We start from the raw sequence: 20,232 nt of genomic DNA on the forward strand, positions 1-20,232 counted from the left end.
TTGTGAGACACTCAGGGATGCTTTTGAGGAACCTGTAGTGAAAATAAGGCTGGGCGTGGTGGCTCACGCCTGTAATCCCAGCACTTTGGGAGGCCGAGGCGGGTGGATCATTTGAAGCCAGGAGTTCCAGATCAGCCTGGGCAACTTGGTGAAACCCTGTCTCCACTGAAAATACAAAACTTAGCCAAGCATGGTAGTGCGTGCCTGTAGTCCCAGCTGTTGGAGAAGCTGAGGCAGGAGAATCCCATGAACTCGGGAGGCAGAGGTTGCAGTGATCCAAGATTGTGCCACTGCACTCCAGCCTGGGCGACAGAGCGAGAATCTGTCTCAAAAAAATAAACAAAATACACAGGGAAACTATATATACATGTATAGTGAAAATGAACCCCGTCCTCTAAGAAGTGAAAATCCTGCAAATCTTCTGGAGCCCATTTGGGCTTGCAAAAAGAGAGAGGACCCGGTTAAATACTGTAACCCTAACCCTTGTTATGATAGATTCTGGGTCACCCCAGGGCTCAGGGGAACGAACCTTGGAATTGCAGGCGATGGCGTGGATGTGCCTGCAGAGATGGGCATGGTGGCATCTTGGTGGCCGGGTGTTCGTCACCCTGCCCTGGGAGGGGCTGGTGAATGGCAAGGGCAGGGGATGCTTTTGGGACATGTCAGGGTAGGAAACTGTCTTGTTTGTGGATCTCTGAGGCTGCTTAAAAGGATCTTTGAGTCTGAACTTCCAGGGAAGCCTGAAACCAATCTGGTATCCCCAGGGTTTATGTTTTATTTAATTTATTATAGGGATTCAAGGATTTTCAAATAAGAAATCAAATCATACCGTTGAAACTGTGCTGGTGAACTTCTGCTAAGTCCTCCGTTTGAAAGTCATCAGCGGATTATGTCTGATCAGGTTTGCAGCGGGCTCTTTTCCGGCTGCATGGAAGTGGATTCTTTATTCTATTAAGGACTCCACTTCCTTCCTCGGTACAGGACTGACACCAGGACTGACTCGGCCGCGGCAGCCACAGCCGCCTCTGATGCTCCTCTCCTCTCTCTGGATGAGCTTTCTTCCATTGTTGTTTTGTTTTATATTTGGGGACTTGACAGCTGCTTTAAACTAAAAATAAATATTCCTTCCTTTTTTGTTGCTGAAAAGAATAGTTTAAAAAAAATCCTTGTGAAATTTAAGGTTTTCAAAGAAACGTCCCAATCTCTGAGATAATAGGTTGTTTTTAAAATCTCACCTGCAATTTCAGGTTCCCGGGTTTTTTTTGTTTTTTTTTTTTTTTTTTTTTTTTTTTTTTTTTTTTTTTTTTCCTTTGTTTATAATTTCACGTGTTTTTTCTGGAATGTGTATTTGTGTTTCCTAGAGCCAAACAGGACTGGGGGCTGGGCTGGAGGTGAACGGGACACAGGAGACCATCATGTCATTGTAATATTGGCTGCGTGCTGTGCTTCTAGTTGATCATTGGAAGGAGAAAATTGGAGTCTGTATCTCTGCTGGGGAATGAGCCCACCTGCCAGACGATGGCTATCTTTTTTGTTTTTGGAGACAGAGTCTCACTCTGTCACCCAGGCTGGAGTGCAATGGCACAATCTCGGCTCACTACAACTTTGACCTCCTGGGTTCAAGCGATTCTCCCTGTCTCAGCCTCCCAAGTAGTTGGCACTACAGGCGTGCACCACCACACCTGGCTAATTTCGTATTTTTAGTATAGGTGGGGTTTCTCCATGTTGGTCAGGCTGGTCTCAAACTCCTAACCTCAGGTGATCTGCCCGCCTTGGCCTCCCAAAGTGCTGGGATTACAGGTGTGAGCCACCGTACCCAGCCTGATGGCTGTCTTAATGAAGATGAGGTTCCGGGTCCTTTGTCTAATGATGAATGTGGGGGAGCCTTTAGCAAAAGGCTCTGAAATCCTGAGGAAGGACACAGTGGAGGCCGGACTGGACAGGAGCTGGCCTTCCTGCTGGGTTCCTGCAGCCCGGGAAGGTGGGGCTCCCACATCTGAGATCCAGTGTCCTCTGAAAGTTCTCCCCCTTTACTGTAGTCCCCTGGCCCTGTTCCGTTGATGCTGTTGTTTGCTGAGGAAGAATGCCAAGATAGACCAACTGGAGGCATTGCCAGGATTATTTCCAACTCTGGAATTTCTGATATATGTTGGAAGTCATATCACAGGGATGGTGACTTTTTTCATGCATGTTTACATGCTGTAGGTTGAACCCCCCATGAAATTGCCATTGTTCAACCATATTTGACCTTCAGAGCACTAATTTCTTGTGGTTTATGTAGTATCAATTGACTCGGGATGAAAACTAACTCCAGTAATGCCTTTTAGTATTTTTTTACTCCATGTAGAGTTAATGGTCACTGTGAGCCACAGTTGTCTTGGTGGTTTTTATTTTTTTGAGACAGAGTCTCGCTCTGTCGCTCAGGCTGGAGTGCAGTGGCATGATCTCAGCTCACTGCCACCTCCCTGAGCAGTTCTCCTGCCTCAGCCTCCTGAGTAGCTAGGATTACAGGCTCACACCACCTTGCTTGGCTAGTTTTTATATTTTTAATAGGGACGGGGTTTCACCATGTTGTCCAGGCTGGTCTCGAATTCCTGGCCTCAAGTTATCTACCTGCCTCAGCCTCCCTAAGTGCTGGGAGTACAGGTGTGAACCACCGCGCCGGGCCTGAGCCACAGCTTTCAATCACTGTGGTGTGTTGCTTCATCAGGACTTGGCAGGCTGTGTGCTGCTCCAGGCTCACCTGTGCCTCTAGCGTAGCAAGGAGTTCAGATAACGTGTGCGCCCCTCTCCTAGCAAGAGCATCTCCCTCCAGCTGTGGCACCTGGGCAAAGGGGCATCAAGCCCTGATCTTTTGTTTGTTTGTTTGTTTGTTTGTTTAGTTGAGACAGGGTTTCACCATATTAGCCAGGATGGTCTTGAACTCATGACCTCATGATCCACCCACCTTGGCCTCTTAAAGTGCCGGGGATTACAGGTTTGAGCCAGTGCGCTCAGCCAAGCCCTGCTCTTTCATCCCACCTCCAGAGTTAATAGCAGGGCTTCCCCTGTGGGTAGTTGGGTCTTTTCCTAGGCATCCAGCTACCTTGTCTCCTTGGAACCTTACAGAACCCTTAGGAAATCATTGCTTTTATTTTTTACTTTTTTGGGGGGCGGGGGAGACAGAGTCTCACTCTTTTCAGGAGTTGGGTGCAGTGGCGCAATCTCGGCTCTCCACAACCTCCACCTCCTGGGTTCAGTCTTGCCTCAGCCTCCAGATAGCTGAGATTACAGGTGCCCACAACCAGCCTGGCTAATTTTTGTGTTTTTAGTAGAGACGGAGTTTCGTCATGTTGACTAGACTAGTCTCGAACTCCGGACTTCAGGCAATCTGCCTGCAGGCTAGTCTTGAACTCCTGTCCTCAGGTGATCCACCCGCTTCAGTCTCACAAAGTGTTGGGATTGCAGCCGTGAACCACAGTGCCCGGCCAGAAATGCTTCTATTTTATGGCGAGGAAATTGGGAAACCAGAAAGTTAACCTGAGGGTACCGTCAAACCCATGACTCCTGGCTTCCTGACCCCTCACACTTCCCTTTGCTTCCTCTTGTTCTCCCATGGACACTAAGCTGGGCAGGGCCAGGTGGGAGAAGCAGGGCTCACCTCTGAGGCCTGCGTTACGGGCTGGGAGCCTGTAGCCTCAGTAACAGCAGCACTTTCTGCCCATTACGACCTGTGCTCTGTCTTCACATTTCTCAGAAATTCCTGCTCTTGGAGCTTTGCACTTGTAATGTCCGCTTAGCGAATTTCGAAAAATTGAAGATGGAAAGTAATAAAGTGTGGGCAAAGCTCTGCAAGGGAGCTTGTTAGAAATGCTAATTTGAGGCCAGGTGCGGTGGCTCATGCCTGTAATCCCAGCACTTTGGGAGGCCGAGATGGGCGGATCACGAGGTCGGGAGATGAGACCATCCTGGCCAACATGTTGAAACCCCATCTCTACTAAAAATATAAAAATTAGCCGGGCGTGTGGGTGCGAGCCTATAGTCCCAGCCACTCGGGAGGCTGAGGCAGGAGAATTGCTTGAACCCTGGGGGGTGGAGATTGCAGTGAGCCAAGATCGAGCCATTGCATTCCAGCCTGGTGACAGAGTGAGACTCCTTCTTAAAAAAAAAAAAAGAAATGCCGATTTGAAGGCTGTGATTTTGAATCCCGGCTGTTGTTCACCTGTTGGCTGGCTTTGCTAAGCGTCCCAGGTGTCTGGGGCAAGCAGGCTCTGAGGGACACATCAGGTAATGAGGGAGGGATTTAGAATCTGGCACTGCAGGGGAGACTTTGCTAAATGTCCCACTCTGTCCAGGGGCAGCAGCAGGGAGAACCTGTCCCGAAAGGCGGCAGTGGTCAATGAGCCCAGCACCTGGTGAGCTCTTGGGAAGGACATTACTGTCACCAACCACAATCATAAAACACTAAGGAGACTTTTTTTTTTTTTCTTTTTTGAGACAGAGTCTCACTATTGCCCAGGCTGAAGTGGAATGATAGGATCTTGGCTTGCTACAACCTTTGCCTCCCAGGTTTGAGCAATTCTCCTGCCTCAGCCTCCCAAGCAGCTGGGATTACAATCAGGTGCCACCATGCCTGGCTAATTTTTGTATTTTTATTAGAGACAAGATTTTACCGTGTTGGCCAGGATGGTCTTGATCTCCTGACCTCGTGATCCGCCCACCTCGGCTAAAGTGCTGGGATTACAGGCATGAGCCACTGTGCCAGGCCAAGACACTTCTGAGAACAAGCTACGTCCTCTGTGTCACTGCATTCTGGCTGGTCCAGGAACACAGGTGTGCACATGTCCGGATGTGCATCTGCATAGTCAGGCGCACAGTGTGCATGTGCCCACTGCCCGGGTGTGTTTCCCTGAAGCATGTTTATCCTTCCAGTGTTCCTGTACCTCCGACCTTGGAAGGAGGCGGAGCAGCCTGTCCTGGACCCTGCCCCGCCCCTCCCCAACCCCACCTGCTGTGTGATGAACAATTCCATGCCAGCACAGTGTCCAGCCCACAGATAGGTCCCCCTCATGGAGTGGAAGGACTGTCTTGTATATATGGCTTTCACAGAATCTTCTGTTAATTTTCATTTAGCCTTGTGTGAGGCAACATTTCATTTTGACTGGGCAGTGAGGGAGGTGGTGAAAAATTTTTAAATAAATGTTTTTTAATGGAAGATGAAGATTTTTGGCAATTGAGTCAAGCATCTGTTTTATCACTCGTTGCCACAGACACATTCCATTCAATGAGGGTGTATTTGCAAGTAAAAAGATGCCTCACATTGTTCCAATGTTTATATAATTATCCATCCCTGTTTAATGGAGCACTGCTTAATTTATAATGAATATTTTATATTTATTGTTAGAAACTTAATCTTACGGTGGTATGTATTGAAAAAGCAGTGCATTGATGAATAGAGCTCCTTTTAATTCACACTTCACCCTCTTTGTTTTACTATTACAGATCATTTTAAAACTTCACGATTTAATGTCTTACATGCCAAATGGAATAAAATTTAAAAGGTGCCAGCACAATGAAAGGAGGATCATCTCATCACCCTTGACTTCAGCCATCTAGTTCCTAACCCTAAATCAGCGCCTGTTAATGTTTTAAGTTTTAACTTGACAAGCATATGCATATTTTGCACCTCTGACCCCCCCAGTGCACTTTTTAGAAATGCAGCTGTGAGGATCCTATCCGTCTCTGTATCACACCTGGCTGTCGTCACTCTGTAATAGCCTGAGGACCTTGGGGGTCTCCACTGCAGAATGTTGAGCCTCAGTGATTGGCTTGAGTATTCCATTATGTGGATATGGCCACAGTTACTTGCCCAGGCTGTGCTTTGTTACCGTGCAGCCACAAGGTGAGGTTCTGAGGGGCTGGACACTATGGGTGCGTGCATTTTGGAGTCATCATCTGTGGACCACTGGGGTCACCCTGCAGATCCTGTGAGGCCACATTCCTATTTTTCTGCGAGAGTCATTGATAACAGAAATAAGTGTTTTGGAACTTAACTGGCACTGCTGCTCACTAATGGTGTGAAGGCAGAATTAGTTACCGTTGACTGAGCACCTGTTGGGTGTCAGGCCTATGCTAGTGTGTTCTTCACATCAGCTCTTCACAGGTAGCGTTTGTCTGCAGCATGTTGGGGTGAGGTTTGGCTGGCCAAAGAATGGGTGTTTGGGGGTACAATTATGCACAGTCACAGTTTGCACCCCTGATGTTTAGCCCCCAGTGTGCCCATTTCAGTGGGAGGAGACTGGAGGGGCCGTGGCTGGAAGTCTTTGAGGCGGCGCAGGGAGGAGTCTGCCTCCCAGGCATCTTCTTCCTTGGGGCTCTTGAGCTTTCCTCCTAAGCTCCTGCAGGTGGGCTCTGCCTGCCCGCTCTGCCAGCTGGACAGGCATTTCGTGCCCCAGAAGTCTCTGCTGTTCAACACCAATCTATTCAGGCTTTCACCTGCCCTCTAGAGATCACTCGGATCTCCTCCTGATCTACCCGACCATCCTTTCCCAAAGCAGGAGTGTTCCTCTGACGGGACGTCTCACTCGGCATCTGGAGACCCTTGATGCTGTCATTGTAGGGCCTGTGGCATCTGGTTTGCTGCACAGTTTGCGCCCATCATGTGACCCGGTGGGTTGTGCTCCCCAGCGTGCGACCCAGTGGGACATGCTCCTCTACCGTGTGACCCGGTGGGATGTGCTCCCCAGCGTGTGACCCGGTGGGATGTGCTCCCCAACGTGTGACCCGGTGGGTTTTGCTCCCCAGCGTGTGACCCAGTAGAACATGCTTCTCCAGCAGGTGACCCGGTGGAACATGCTTCTCCAGTGTGTGACCCGGTGGAATGTGCTTCTTCATCGTGTGACCTGGTGGGACGTGCTCCCCAGTGTGTGACCTGGTGGGACGTGCTCCCCAGCATTGTGACCTGGTGGAATGTGCTCCTCCATCATGTGACCTGCTGGGACGTGCTCCCCAGCATTGTGACCTGGTGGGACGTGCTCCCCAGTGTGTGACCTGGTGGGACGTGCTCCCCAGCGTTGTGACCTGGTGGGACATGCTCCCCAGTGTGTGACCTGGTGGGATGTGCTCCCCAGTGTGTGACCTGGTGGGACGTGCTCCCCAGCGTTGTGACCTGGTGGGACGTGCTCCCCAGTGTGTGACCTGGTGGGACGTGCTCCCCAGCGTTGTGACCTGATGGGACGTGCTCCCCAGCGTTGTGACCTGGCGGGACGTGCTCCCCAGCGTTGTGACCTGGCGGGATGTGCTCCCCAGCGTTGCGACCTGGCGGGATGTGCTCCCCAGCGGCGGGATGTGCTCCCCAGCGTTGTGACCTGGCGGGATGTACTCCTCCAGCGTTGTGACCTGGTGGAACGTGTTCCCCATCGTGTGACCTGGAGGGACGTGCTCCTCCAGCGTGTGACCTGGCGGGACGTGCTCCTCCAGCGTGTGACCTGGCGGGACGTGCTCCCCAGCGTTGTGACCTGGTGGGATGTGCTCCTCCAGCGTGTGACCTGGCGGGATTTGCTCCCCAGCATTGTGACCTGGCGGGACATGCTCCTCCAGCGTGTGACCTGGTGGGACGTGCTCCCCAGCGTGTGACCTGGCGGGACGTGCTCCTCCAGCGTGTGATCTGGCGGGATGTGCTCTTCCAGCATTGTGACCTGGTGGAATGTGCTCTTCCAGCGTTGTGACCTGGTGGAATGTGCTCCTCCGGCACGTGACCTGGTAGTTGTGCTCCCCAGGGCTTGCCTGCCTCCTTCAGATGCCAGTCTTGCCTTCCTTTGTCACCCGTGTGGAGCATCCACAGGGTCAGGCCTTTGTCTTCCAGCCCCATGTCCATGTGGTCCTCACAGCACACGGCTCTTTGAAAGGGATGGTTTTTCTTGGCTTTTTGGCTTCTTATGAATCACGTCACTTCTTACACATAAGTTTCAACATGGGAGGAAAATAAATTGGAAGTGAATCCCTCTTGGAAAGAGCTGTTTCGCTATCAGTGGGATGCACTGCCTCTCTCTGGTCCAGCCCGCTCCACTTGTGTTGACCAAGCTGCCGTGAGGCCATCAGGACAGATCATGACTACTATTGTGGGGTCTCAATTATGATAAGAAATGGCCTGTGTGGGGGAGTGGAAAATTGGCTTGCAGGTAAAGCCAGGTTGTTGGGGTCGTCTGTATCGGATGGGTGCACCACGTATGGCCAGGTGGGGGCACGCACCCCTGCACAGGGCTGGGCTCTGTACGCAGCCCCACAGAGCATGACAGCCCCCCGTCTTTCCGACATAGTCTAAACCATCCTGGCTGGGTCTTCAGTGTTTAATGTCTTTGTGAGGATCAAAACTCTAGCACCAGATCTTTCTTCTGAGCTCTAACCTGTTACTTATAAACACTAAAGTGTTAACTTAGGTTGTGACTTAATTCACAAATTCAGTCGTCATGCTTTTTTCTGTGTGTGTGGGATTTCAGGGAAGTGACTATTACAGTAGACAACCAAAAGTTGACCGACTGCTTTTAACAGAATCACTTCCCAGAAAGTTAGACGTGTCCTCGTGTATCTCCACGCTTACGAACCGGCACAGTCAGGAGGGTCTGAAGGTACACGCTCCACCGTAGGAAGGCCTGTGGCTTCAGCAGGGGGAAAACGGAAAGTTAGATTTTCGGTAGCTTTCAAAGTCGCTAGACAAAGCATGTGTTACACCCACAGGCTTGGAGCTGGAACACCCAACTGGCCTCTAGCTGAGGGTCGCGAAGTGGGACAAACTGCAATCTTTCTGGGGTGGGAGTGACAAAGGGAGGCTGGTCCACACTATCTTCGTGACCCTCGGATGTGAAAATGGCCCATTGGAGGGATTTTGACTTGGCCCTTACGCGAGTTGTGGTGTCTGACCGTGTGTCCTCCTGTTTTGCAGATGCCTTTGTGAACAGCCAGGAATGGACGCTGAGTCGATCTGTCCCGGAGCTCAAAGTGGTGAGTGGTTCTTTCTGGCCCTGGCAGCTGTCATTTGTCACCTGTGGGAAGTGGGGGGGCTCTACAAGAGGCAGATATGACTGCGCACACGTGAGCTGAGCCTGCATTCCCAGGCAACTGGTCATCTCCTGGGGCCCAGAGTGGGAGTGTGACTCTGGGTGTGTTCCTGGGAAGGGCCAGGTGTAGTTGATAGCTGGGAACTAGAGTCCTGAGTGAACCTGAAACAGCCATGACAGCCACCCAGCCAGGGCGGCACCTCCTCTGCAGGACAGAGGCCACCGTCATCCCCTCTTTTACAGTGTGTGTGTGTATCCATCCATCCTGGTGGGCTGAACACCTGGTCACCCAGTATGACCAGGTATGTGACCTGGCGTGTGTGTGTGTGTGTGTGTGTGTGTGTGTGTGTGTGTGTGTGACTTGGTGGTCGGTCAGTTTCTCTCCCCCCCACACACACACACCCCCACCCCCACACCTGTGGGTTTATTTGTCCTTTGCGGGGTGTCATGGAAGGTTTCTATAATGAGTCACCGCGCTTTGGTATTCATCATTTTTTAAATGTGACTTATCTACTCTGTGAGCAAGTGTTGGCATGAAATTAACAGTTTTGTCTTCTGTTACGAACTTTGCCCTTTTGGTGAAATTATCTAAAGCTTAAAATTGGCGTACGTAAAAAGTGGTCCATTGCAGCCGCCCTTTCCAGCTGCTCCCCTCTTGGAACCACCCACCATAGGATGGAACAAAGGGGCAACTCTAACTTTGAAACAATCATGTTTTTGTCGTGATATATGTGGCATTTGTGTGTATGCGTGTATGTTTATGTATGTATGTATGTGTATATATGTCTGATTTCCGTATGCGTGTGTGTGTGTCTATGTTCTAATCTCACTCTGACCGTGAAAGGAAGGCAGGTGAACTGCTGTTCTGCAGACTCCAAGCCGGGCCTGCCGAGTGTGTCTGTTCTCTGCATTTCTATGGATGGCACCAGACCCCCTGTGGCCCGTGGACTCCTCCCCACTGACCCAAACTCACTGGGTGCTTGGAGGACAGGACAAGGGCCAGGGGACAGGACCCTTTTGGTCTCTCGTGCCTGAGATGAGGAGATACAGCAACAGAGACCTTCTAGGGCTTTGAAGAGAGCATACGTGACCTTTGTCACCAGGAAGAATCTGCGTTTTTAACCTTAGGGAATCAAGTACAGTGCGTGGGAGGTGCCCTGAGATGGGAAGGCCCTGTGGTCACTGTGCCCTCTCTCTTGTTGGCGTCTGACACACCCAGCCCCACTGTGACCGTGGGGTGTCATCGACTGGGCCCTTCTCCTTCCCAGTGTCTGTCCCCCGCCCTGTCCCTCCCTGAAGGTGTCTGGGCTGTCTCTGCAGTGCCTGCCCATGGGAGACAAACCTTCTCAGCCCCAGTTCCTGTCTTGGAAGCCTGGGGTTCCTAGTACCAGCCAGGAAACAGCCGCCTCTTGCTGCCTTTTGTGTGCTTTGTCACCGCGGCACCAGCGGGGTGTCTTAAGCCGAGAGAAGCCATCCAGGAAATAGGCGCTGCATGAATGGCACAGGCTTGGCAATGCTGTTACCAGGAGATTTTCAGAACAATCCCCCAGTTTCAGTGACTCCCCATTAAGACAGTCGCTGCCATTCGGGTTCTGTGATGGGCATGGAGCAGCAGGCATGGTGCTTTACTGGCAGTGATGGCGTCTATACAGCGCTGGCTCTGCGCGGGTCGTGTTCTAAGTGCTGTACAAAATTGCTTAATCCTGACAACTGCCCCATGGGGAGGGGTAGGTATGGTTATCCCCATTTCACAGATGAGGAAACTGAGGCTCAGAGAAGTGAAGAACCTGCCCAAGGAGCTGCAGTAAGTAAGTGGTGGAGCTGAGGTTCGAACCTGGAATTGGTGCTTCCACCACCTCACTGCCTGATAGAACTTTCTCAACGGTAGAAATGTGTGTCTGCACTGCCCAGTGTGATCGCAGCTGGCCCTGTGTGGTTGTTGAGTGATTGAAATGTGGCCAGCGCCATCAAGGAGCTGCTTTTAAGTCTGATTCTAGTTCATTTAAATTGAAATAGCCACACAGGGCCAGTGGCCACCCTAGTGCCAGCATTACAGACGAACTGACCGTCAAGTATGGAACCACCTGACTTGCCAGTTCAAGGTGTTGCAGGTTCAGAGAGGGCCCACGTGATCATACCAGCCCACCATCAAGGATGCTTACTACCAAAAACTTACGCTCTGCTGGTATTTCGAAAGCATGTGATTTTCTTGAATATCTGCCCGGAGGTGGAGGAGACTGCACTTGAGACCGTTGCATTTAGTGTCGTTCTGAAACGGACTTGCTTCAGTTTGCTGATGCAGTGGACTTCCGTGCTGTTGATTCTACAGTTCTCAGAAAGCTCCCAGCCCTGGCCTGAGTGTGGACAGACGAGACCCTGGCAGGCCCACCAGCTCTGCTGTAGCCCAGGTGGCATCAGCGGAGCCGGTCCTCATTGGCACCCCTGCAAGACCCCCTGGGTGCTGAGGAGTGCTCGGGGTCTGAAGAAAGTGCTGCTTTGTTCCCCAAGGCAGCCTTCAAGTGCCCACAGGGCTGCGATTGTTTTCCTCCTAGCGCAGCTCCCCCCAGGACAGGTGGCCCTTTAGGTCAGCGCCTCAGGAACCCAGCCCCTGCCTCGCAAACGCGGCAGTGACATGATGTCATGGCGAGCCTCCAATAGGCTCTTTATGTAACATTTTGCTATAAATCTTTTGGAATCCATCAGAGAAAAAAATTCAATGTTCGCTTTCTTCTCAAGAATGGTAGTACCATGCCTTGCCTTCTCTTCTCTGTTCTCGCCTGTGGCAGTGTCTCACTCTATTGCCCAGGCTGGAGTGCAACGGCACCATGTTGGCTCACTGCGACCCCTGCCTCCCGGTTCAAGTGGTTCTCGTGCATCAGCCTCCCGAATAGCTGGGATGCCAGGCGCCCACCACCACATCTGGCCAATTTTTGTATTTTTAGTAGAGATGAGATTTTACCATGTTGGCCAGGCTGGTCTCAAACCCCTGACTTTGAGTCATCTGCCTGCCTTGGGCTCCCAAAGTGCTGGGAGGACAGGCGTGAGCCACCGCGCCCAGCCTTATGTTTTCTGAAGTTGCGCTGTGGTCAGGTCATCCATGACTGGTTGCTTTTGGTGCTGCAGAGGATCCAGCCGCTGCTGGCTACAGATGTGTGCCCAGCAGCAAAGGCATGATGCTTCTGTCGGCGGGGAGGAAGGCAGATACGCCCTGGACATCTTGCCTGTGCAGGGGGACCTCAGTCCCCAGCCCCTCACATCCTATTAGTGTGTGTTCATTGAACTCCAACTGGGATTTTTACCAAAAGCCTTGATTTCCTTTTCAGCAAATCTCAGGGTTAGCAGGTAAGTGGTGAAGTGCGGGATGCGAGAATCAGTTTAGAAAGACACTTGTTCCCTTTGGCCTTGTAATATGAAGGACCGAGCACGGGGCTCTGACACACTTCATGGCCCTGCACAGACCCTGCGGGGTTGACAGCAGCGACCTCTTCCTGCTTTAAGTACGTAATTCTGTAATTTTCAAGACACCAGATTCCTCCACACGTTGCTTTTTGGCTCGCTCTGGATTGATTTCCTCCATCTTGGTTTACTTCCAGCAGCCGCTCCGAAAGCTTCACAGGTGGCGTGCCGCCCCGGTGGGAAAGGGCATTTTTACCCCTCATTTTATTTTCCTTTCACCATCAGCTGTTAATTTCAACCAGCATTTCAAATTAAGATAATGCCATCATGTGTGAATATAAGGCAGTCTGTGAGATGGCTGTTCAGCCAAACAAAACTCCTTCCCACTCCACCCCAAGATTGATTGCCTTTGTTCCTCTAAGGGGTGAGCTTAATCTGCGCCCATCTTGTTAGGTGGAAGAAGGCAGTTACGTTGCTATGCAGAGAAGGCACATACGATGTTTGGTTTTCGAGCATTTTCTTCCTCGGGAAGGAGAAACTCTGATTTTAATTAAAAATTTAATTCTGTGGCATACTGTTTTGGATTTTCTCAGCATGAAGCTGACGAACAGCAGGTGCCCTTGAGCAAAAGAATAATTAGTAGGTAGAAATTCTCAGATTATAGAGGCCCAGGGTAAAAAAGATGTACGTCGAATTAGGAGGGGAAACAGCTTTATTTAGAATCTGTCCACACAGCCTGGCTTTGAGCCTGGCTCTGAGCCTTAGTAATAAGCATCTCATTCATACTCACCAGCATTGGAGTTACTCCGTCACTCATTCATTCTTTTACTGGCCCGCGTAAGGCAGGGATTCAGAGAACAAGACAAGTGTAAGACAGTGTGCCTGCCCTTGAGGAATTGTCAGCATTGGAAGGAGCAAGATCAGCATACTGATGTTTGCAAAATAATGTGTTCCCATTGAAAGAGATCCTTGGGGCAGACGCCTAAGGGAGCTTTGAGGAGAGGCACCCAGTTGAGGCTGTGGCATTAGGAAGGTGTCTTCGTCCCTTCGGGCTGCTGTAACAAAATATCATAAACAGAGCAGCTTATAAACAACAGGAATGTATTGCTCACAGTCCTGGAGGCTGGGAAGCCCAAGATCAAGGCACCTGCAGATTTGGTGTGTGAGGACCTGCTTGCTGTTTTGTAGGTGGTGTCTTCTTGCTATGTCCTCATGTGGAGGAAGAGGTGAGACGTCTTTGCCAGGCCTCTTCTGTAAGGGTGCTAATCTGCACCTGTGACTATCTCACCTCGTAATACAATCACCTTGGGGGTTAGGTTTCTGTTTTTAAATTTTTTATTTATTTTGTTTTTATTTTTTAAGACAGAGTCTTGCTCTGTCATCCAGGCTGGAGTGCAGTGGTGTGATCACAGCTCATTGTAACCTCCGCCTCCCAGATTTAAGTGATTCTCCTGTCTCAGCCTCCTGAGTAGCTGGGATTACAGGCATGTGCCACCATGCCCAGCTAATTTTTTTGATTTTTAGTAAATACGGGGTTTCACCATCTTGGCCAGGCTGGTCTCAAACTCCTGACCTCAGGTGATCCTCCTGCCTTGGCCTCCCAAAGTGCGAGGATTATAGGCATGAGCCACTGTGCCCAGCTGGGGGTTAGATTTTAACATACGAGTTTGGCTGGAAGGGTAGGGGTAGGAGGGGGAAGCGTGAACATTCTACCACAGCCGAAGGCTTCTCAGAGGAGGTGGCATCTGAACTGATAGTAAGAGTAGATTTTGGGGAATGATTGATGTGGAAAGCTTTAGTTGCCTGGAGACAGCAAGGCCTGTTGGGATGTGGCTTAGTAGCTGATTGACTAGAAGGCTAAGCAGGGAGAGGGAAGGTGAGAGGTGGGAGGGCTGTTGCTGGGGTGTGAGAGGACAGGATCGGGTATAGTTTTTTTTTGGGGGGGGAGGGGGTGCGATCTTGGAGGTTTTTCTTTTTTGGGGGTGCAGGGTGCGATCTTGGAGTGCAGTGGTGTGATCTTGGCTCACTGCAACCTCTGCCTCCCGGGTTCAAGCGATTCTTCTGCCTCAGCCTCCTGAGTAGCTGGTATTAACAGGCGTGCACCACCACAACCAGCTAATTTTTTTATTTTTAGTAGAGATGGGGTTTCACCATGTTGGTCAGGCTGGTCTCAAACTCCTGACCTCGTGATCTGCTCATCTCGGCCTCCCAAAGTGCTGGGATTACAGGTGTGAGCCACTGTGCCCTGCCCGGGGTATGGGTTTTTTAGAAAGGCCACTCTGGCTAATGAGTGGAGGGTGGGAGCAGCCAGGACTGGGTAAAGGAGAATGTTTGGATCCATGAGCCCTCACTCAGGCAGCAGACCACTACCTCGCCTGTAAATCACTGAGAACTTCCCTTCCACACTCCCACGTCAAATTTGTTCTCTTTTATGTTTGTTCTTAATAGCTGTTGGCTTCATCATCCACTTAACCAGTTTTCCCTCCTCCTTCCTGTCTCTCCTCCCTTCTCCTCTCCTCTTTTTTTCCACTTTCCATCTCTCCTTCCTTCTTCCCATCCTTCTTTCTTGCCATCCATCTATCCACCCACCCATCCTTTTTTACCAGGCCTCTGCTGGGGCCAGGAACTGTGGCAAGTGTACAGATTGGGAACTGGTGTCTGCTTGTATCTGGAGACAGAGTCTTGGCCTTCAGGGTCCTCAGTGTAGTGGGAGGTGGAGCCCAGGGCATCACCAGAGCCCTATGGGAGTTGGGGAGGGGAAGCAGGGAAGCCTTCCCAAGTGAAAGTGAAGCCCTTGTGAGGTAAGAGAGGTGGGTGCTCAGGTGGCAGGAGCAGTGAAGTGTTCTTGTGGCAAGTTCACAGACCTGCTGGGCCCGTTAGCTGACAGCAAAGTTGTGTGTGAGGATTCGGAGGGAGATGGTTTGTTCCGAAAACGTTTGGAGTGTGGCCTCCAGGCAGCAGGAGTCTCCCAGGACTTGTGAAATGAAGGAGTGCCATTTTCTCATGGTCAGTTTTCAAGAATCTCTCAGGTGTTCTCGGGGTGAAAGCAGGTGCTCGCAGGCAGGGCGAGGCCCTGGAGGCTGCCTCCTCAATCCGGGCACACTGAAGAGTCCACACTGAGGTGGCAGTCGTGTGCTAGGAGGGAGGGACTCCCTGACTTCCAGCCATTGGGAGCCAGGGATGGCCCCCAGCTCTCTGGTTTGAGAGGCTGAGTATGATGTGGCCTCAGAAGCTGATGAGCAGCCTGGAAGGGAGAGACGAGGTATGGACCTGTCAAGGCGCAAGTTCCGCATAGGTGGTGTACGGATGTATACTTAAAACCCTGGCCTAGTTCTGATGGGAGCTGAGTAGGGGTGCCTGGAGCTGGGGTGGACAGTGGCCAGGGAATGTGGTTTTGGAATAGGCAGCTTTTTCCCCACATCCAACCTCCGTCAGTGAGCTACGATTCCAGAGTCTACAGGGTGTCTCCTGTTAAATGGAGTCACAACTCACTCAGAGAAGGTTGGATGTGGACAGGCACATGTGAGGACATTAGATTTGGAGGATCAGCTGGAGGTGTGGGGTGGAGCCCTGGAGAGCCTCGGTGTGTCCCAGAGGATGGAGGCAGAGCCCACAGAGCCGGGAGGTTGGTACAGGCGGAAGCCGGAAGAGAGTGTCTTAGCAGCAGCTGCCTATGATGAGTGAGAAAGGCTAGTGGCTTTGAAATGGAAGTCATGGGTGACCTACTGGCCAGAGCCTCAGATAATTTGAGTGGAGGCAGGAGGGAGGTCAGGAATGGGAACCGGCCAGGTGCAGTGGTTCACGCCTGTAATCCCAGCACTTTGGGAGGCTAAGACCAGCCTGACCAACATGGAGAAACCCCATCTCTACTAAAAATACAAAATTAGCTGGGTGTGGTGGCATATACCTGTAATCCCAGCTACTTGGGAGGCTGAGGCAGGAGAATCGCTTGAACCCAGGAGGCAGAGGTTGCAGTGAGCTGAGATTGCCCCACTGCACTCCAGCCTGGGTGACAAGAGTGAAACCCCATCTCAAAAACAGCAAGTGGAACCAAGAGCAGGCGGGGCTGAGTCCCAGCTCGGGTAATGGCAGGTGGCCTTAATGGGCACCTGTGGCCAGGGGTGGGTCCCTTGTGATGTTTTAGGTCTTTTAAGGAATCAATTTGATCATGCTTAAATTTGATCACTAGCGATGTTCTAGTGGGGGAGGAAAAGATGAAATGCAGGATATTTTTGATGAGCCGCTTCCTAGAGAAGACTGTGGGGTGGGGGGGTGGTATGCAGCTCCCAAGCACAGGGAAGGGGAAGCTCCCTGCGGGACTGGCCCCCTTGGAGGCCAGGTGTGTTCACCACTTGGAGGCTTCCTCTGAAGAAGCCCCTGGAGGGTCAGCCTTGCCACCAGGTTACCGCTAGGACAGAGGCCCTCATGTCACCCTCACTCCTGAGGGTCGCCTTCTAATCCAGCACAAGCGAGCACCTTTGCCGTCTCTCCCAGCAGCCCCAGCACCGTCCCCTTTTTCTGGAGATGCCGTGGTGGGTCTTATGTCTGGGAGGCAGGTGTGTGCTCTCCTCGCCTGCGTGGCCAGCCACTGCCTTGCTCCTCCAACCCCAGGTCTCCCCTAGACTGCCCTTTTCTGCTCCTGCTGTCCTGCCCCCAGATCTACCCCGGACTCCTCCCTAGAGATGCTACTGTGCGCTGGTCCTCCCACTCCCCCCACGTCACTCAGCACTGCCCTTGGGTGCCACCTCACCTGCCACTTTTCCCAGTCTCCGGAGGGTGCGCAGTAGATGCCAGCGGGCTGACTCAAACAACACAGCCCTGATGTAAGCCATGCGCTTGTTTTCTGGAAGAATGCCCAACTAGTGCTTCTGCCAGCACTGCGGATGCCATTGCAGCTGCAGAGGCAGATGAGAACGTGAGATGTTAATTAAGGGCGCCGGACTCCCTTCTACTCCAAGAGGAGCACTGAACGAGCTCGGTTTTGGCCATCCAGCCAGTGCCTGGTGGTGTTTGTGTTTAGGACGCCTGTCTATTTTAGCCTCTTTGTGTCTGCAAAATGCCAAGTAAAGCGATTGGATTGTGCTTAACGGATGTCGGTTTCTGTTTCAGGGAATTGTGGGTAACTTGGCCAGCGGCAAGTCGGCCCTGGTGCACCGGTACCTGACGGGCACGTATGTCCAGGAGGAGTCTCCGGAAGGTATGCTGCTTGGCAGGCAGTTGCAAGCTTAAGAATGTAGTTTTTAAAAAAATTTTCTTTAGCATATTCCAAACGTGACTTTGATGTATCACAGGTCAAGAAAGCAATAAAACATACCAGGCAGTAAAAATCCTTAAGTATGTGGTTTCTTCAGTAGTATTTTTAGCAGAGCCATTATATTCACTTTGGTATTTGGAATAGCACAGTAGAACCATGAAATGCCGTTGAATTTATTGCCTAATTGTCCTGTCCTTTCAAATGTCCTTTTAAATCTAGTGTCCGTTTTATCCATTGTTACTCCTTTAAATATTGACCGGACATGTCTGTGATCTGGATATTGAATTTATGCATTATTTGTATGTAATATTACTTAGTCACAGGTAGAGCCTTTCTGCATAAGATGTTCAGATTACCACCACCATATGTTTGAGTATGTTTCCCCCCTTATATTGTATTATAAACATTTAATAATCATTTTGCATGAGAGTAAGATTTTTTTTTTTTTTGCCATTAGGCATTTACTTCTTCAGTTAACATGTCCATATTTTATTTTTTGCCTTAAATACGATGATGGTAATGGGAGGAAAGCCTTTAGCCCCCGTGTCCCTTAATGAAGGTATAGTTGACAAGCAGTTTTCTAAATTAAATTTTCTCTCCATGTAACCTTGTTAAATCCAACTCTGAGACACTGAATTTCTGGTTCCTTCTTTTTCTTACTGGCTGTTCCATTCTTTGCAGATATGGATGCAGGTAACTATTCATTTTCTTCATGGCAGCGCTTGTCTTGTTTTGGAGAGAGAGGAAAGGCACCACTCTGTACTGTAGCGTTCCCTTCCCTCCTTGTTCTGTGTACCATCCTATTTTGTTTCATTTGATCTTTTTTTTCAGTTGAACATTCCACCCTGTTTTGTCCCTTAGTTGTCTTTTTAGCAGTAGTCCCAAGTAGCTTCACCTGTTTCCTGTAACACCTGTCCTAGCCTTTAACTCTTGTCCTGAATACTGTGGTACCGTTCAGAAACGTATGGAAGTGGCCTGGGGCTCTGCCAGTGTTCTGCAGAATTCTGCACCCGGTCATAAACACCTCAGGCATCAGGAAGAGACCTTTCATACTGAAATGATGATGTAGGAAGGTGAGAGGTGAAAATAAAGGAAGGCTCATATGTGGGAGATCAGTAAGAGAAAGCTTGCCTGTCCACTGAGAAATACAGACAGATGCTAGAAAATGGCAAGATTTGGAGAAACAAGAACAGGTAGTATTTCGCCCCCTGTCTTTCCAGCTTCTTTCCTGGGCACTGTCCCTGGGTTGTGATGATTTATTTGCTCCTTTGTGTCCGAGTGTGAATTTTAGCCACAGCCAGCTGATGACACCTAGGGAATCTTTTAGAGGAGCTCCCTTGGGTTTTCCACTTACCTCTCGGGGCTAGCTGTTGTAGAGGTTATACAGAGGTTAACTCACCTGCAAGTGAAATAATCACCTTCTCCAAGTAAAGCTGCCTTGAGGCCCCTGCAAGTCTGTGGATTTCAACCTGGGATCACAGGAAGTTCCGTGGGTCTGGCCCTGGTTCTGTTGCTGTTGTTCTGACTGTCTCTGGCCCTGGGGTCTGGGTGTCTGGCGGGGCGGTGCTGGAGGCCCCGGGTCTCTGCAGTAAGAACAAGGACCACGACTCACTTACAGTGGCCTTTCTGTTATATTGCTATTTGGTCATTTTTGTGGCTTTTTGCTGTTTTCCTTTTGGGCATTTACAGTGTGTTCCATCATATTTGGGCCCAACTGTGACATCTTTGCAATGCGTGATTGACCCTTATATTTTCACTAACACCAAGGCATTTCTCTTGAATGTTTATACATCAAAAGGAAGGAATGCCCCCATGGGATGACCTAAACTGATCACTAACACCCCTCCTTCTTTGGTTTTTCAAGTAATACATTTTACTCCACTGAAATTTCATAGTATTGTGTATGGTTTTTAAAAATACATTTTTTTAAAGGGTAGGAGCATGGGTGAGTACATCCCATTCTTCATCTGCAAAGTGAAAATGGCTTATCACCCTCGTGGGCCCCATGCCCAAGGCTTCCTGGGTCAGGGAAAAGATCATGATCCCTGATCTTTACTCATGCCCTGCTGCAGCTCTCCTGAGGCATCTGGCCTCTCACCTTTTGACTTGAGGTCCCAGGGATTGTTCTGTGGGAGTGTGAGGAGCTGACAGCAGCAGACACCCAGGTGCACCCCAGTGGGCGTGCGTCTAGGGCCCCTGGTGCTGAAAGAATTAAGAATACAGGCGCTGCCTTACGCCTGGAAGCCTCTTAGCCCTGCCGAATTCACATTTCTCATGGCTGGGCCACCTTTCCCATGTAGAATCACGCAGGTGGCCACTGTCTTTGCCTCTTTTAACGAGACCAGGGAACGGACTGTCACTCCCTGTTCACGTGACCCTTGTGCCTCCTGACAGTGGCAGGGGAGTGGGGGGAGCCATGACTTGTACTGTAACTTGTGACGAAGGGAGCCATACTTGCTGTTTGGGAAAGAAAACGAATGAGAAGCCGTGATTTCTTTCATACCGCAACCTTGCCATCCTGAAATTCCTTCTCATGCTCAGGGAGCC

The 20,232-nt window shown here is 50.6% G+C and overlaps 1 protein-coding gene across 13 annotated transcripts in view; it reads left to right on the forward strand.

The window, feature by feature from the left end:
* Nucleotides 1–20,232, forward strand: part of AGAP1 (ArfGAP with GTPase domain, ankyrin repeat and PH domain 1) — a 617,831-nt gene that overhangs the window by 195,701 nt on the left and 401,898 nt on the right. For 8 of the 13 annotated variants that reach the window (XM_017537728.2, XM_037741753.1, XM_037741754.1 and 5 more), the window contains exons 2-4: nucleotides 8,921–8,979; nucleotides 17,541–17,628; nucleotides 18,367–18,378. In XM_017537728.2, coding sequence (XP_017393217.1) covers nucleotides 8,921–8,979; nucleotides 17,541–17,628; nucleotides 18,367–18,378 — 159 coding nt within the window. The remainder of the gene's footprint in view (nucleotides 1–8,920; nucleotides 8,980–17,540; nucleotides 17,629–18,366; nucleotides 18,379–20,232) is intronic. The other 5 variants (XM_017537733.2, XM_017537729.2, XM_017537730.2 and 2 more) reach the window with 1 other exon arrangement.

This window comes from Cebus imitator, unplaced genomic scaffold (assembly GCF_001604975.1).
Source record: "Cebus imitator isolate Cc_AM_T3 unplaced genomic scaffold, Cebus_imitator-1.0 Scaffold106, whole genome shotgun sequence".
Taxonomy (NCBI): Eukaryota; Metazoa; Chordata; class Mammalia; order Primates; family Cebidae; genus Cebus; species Cebus imitator.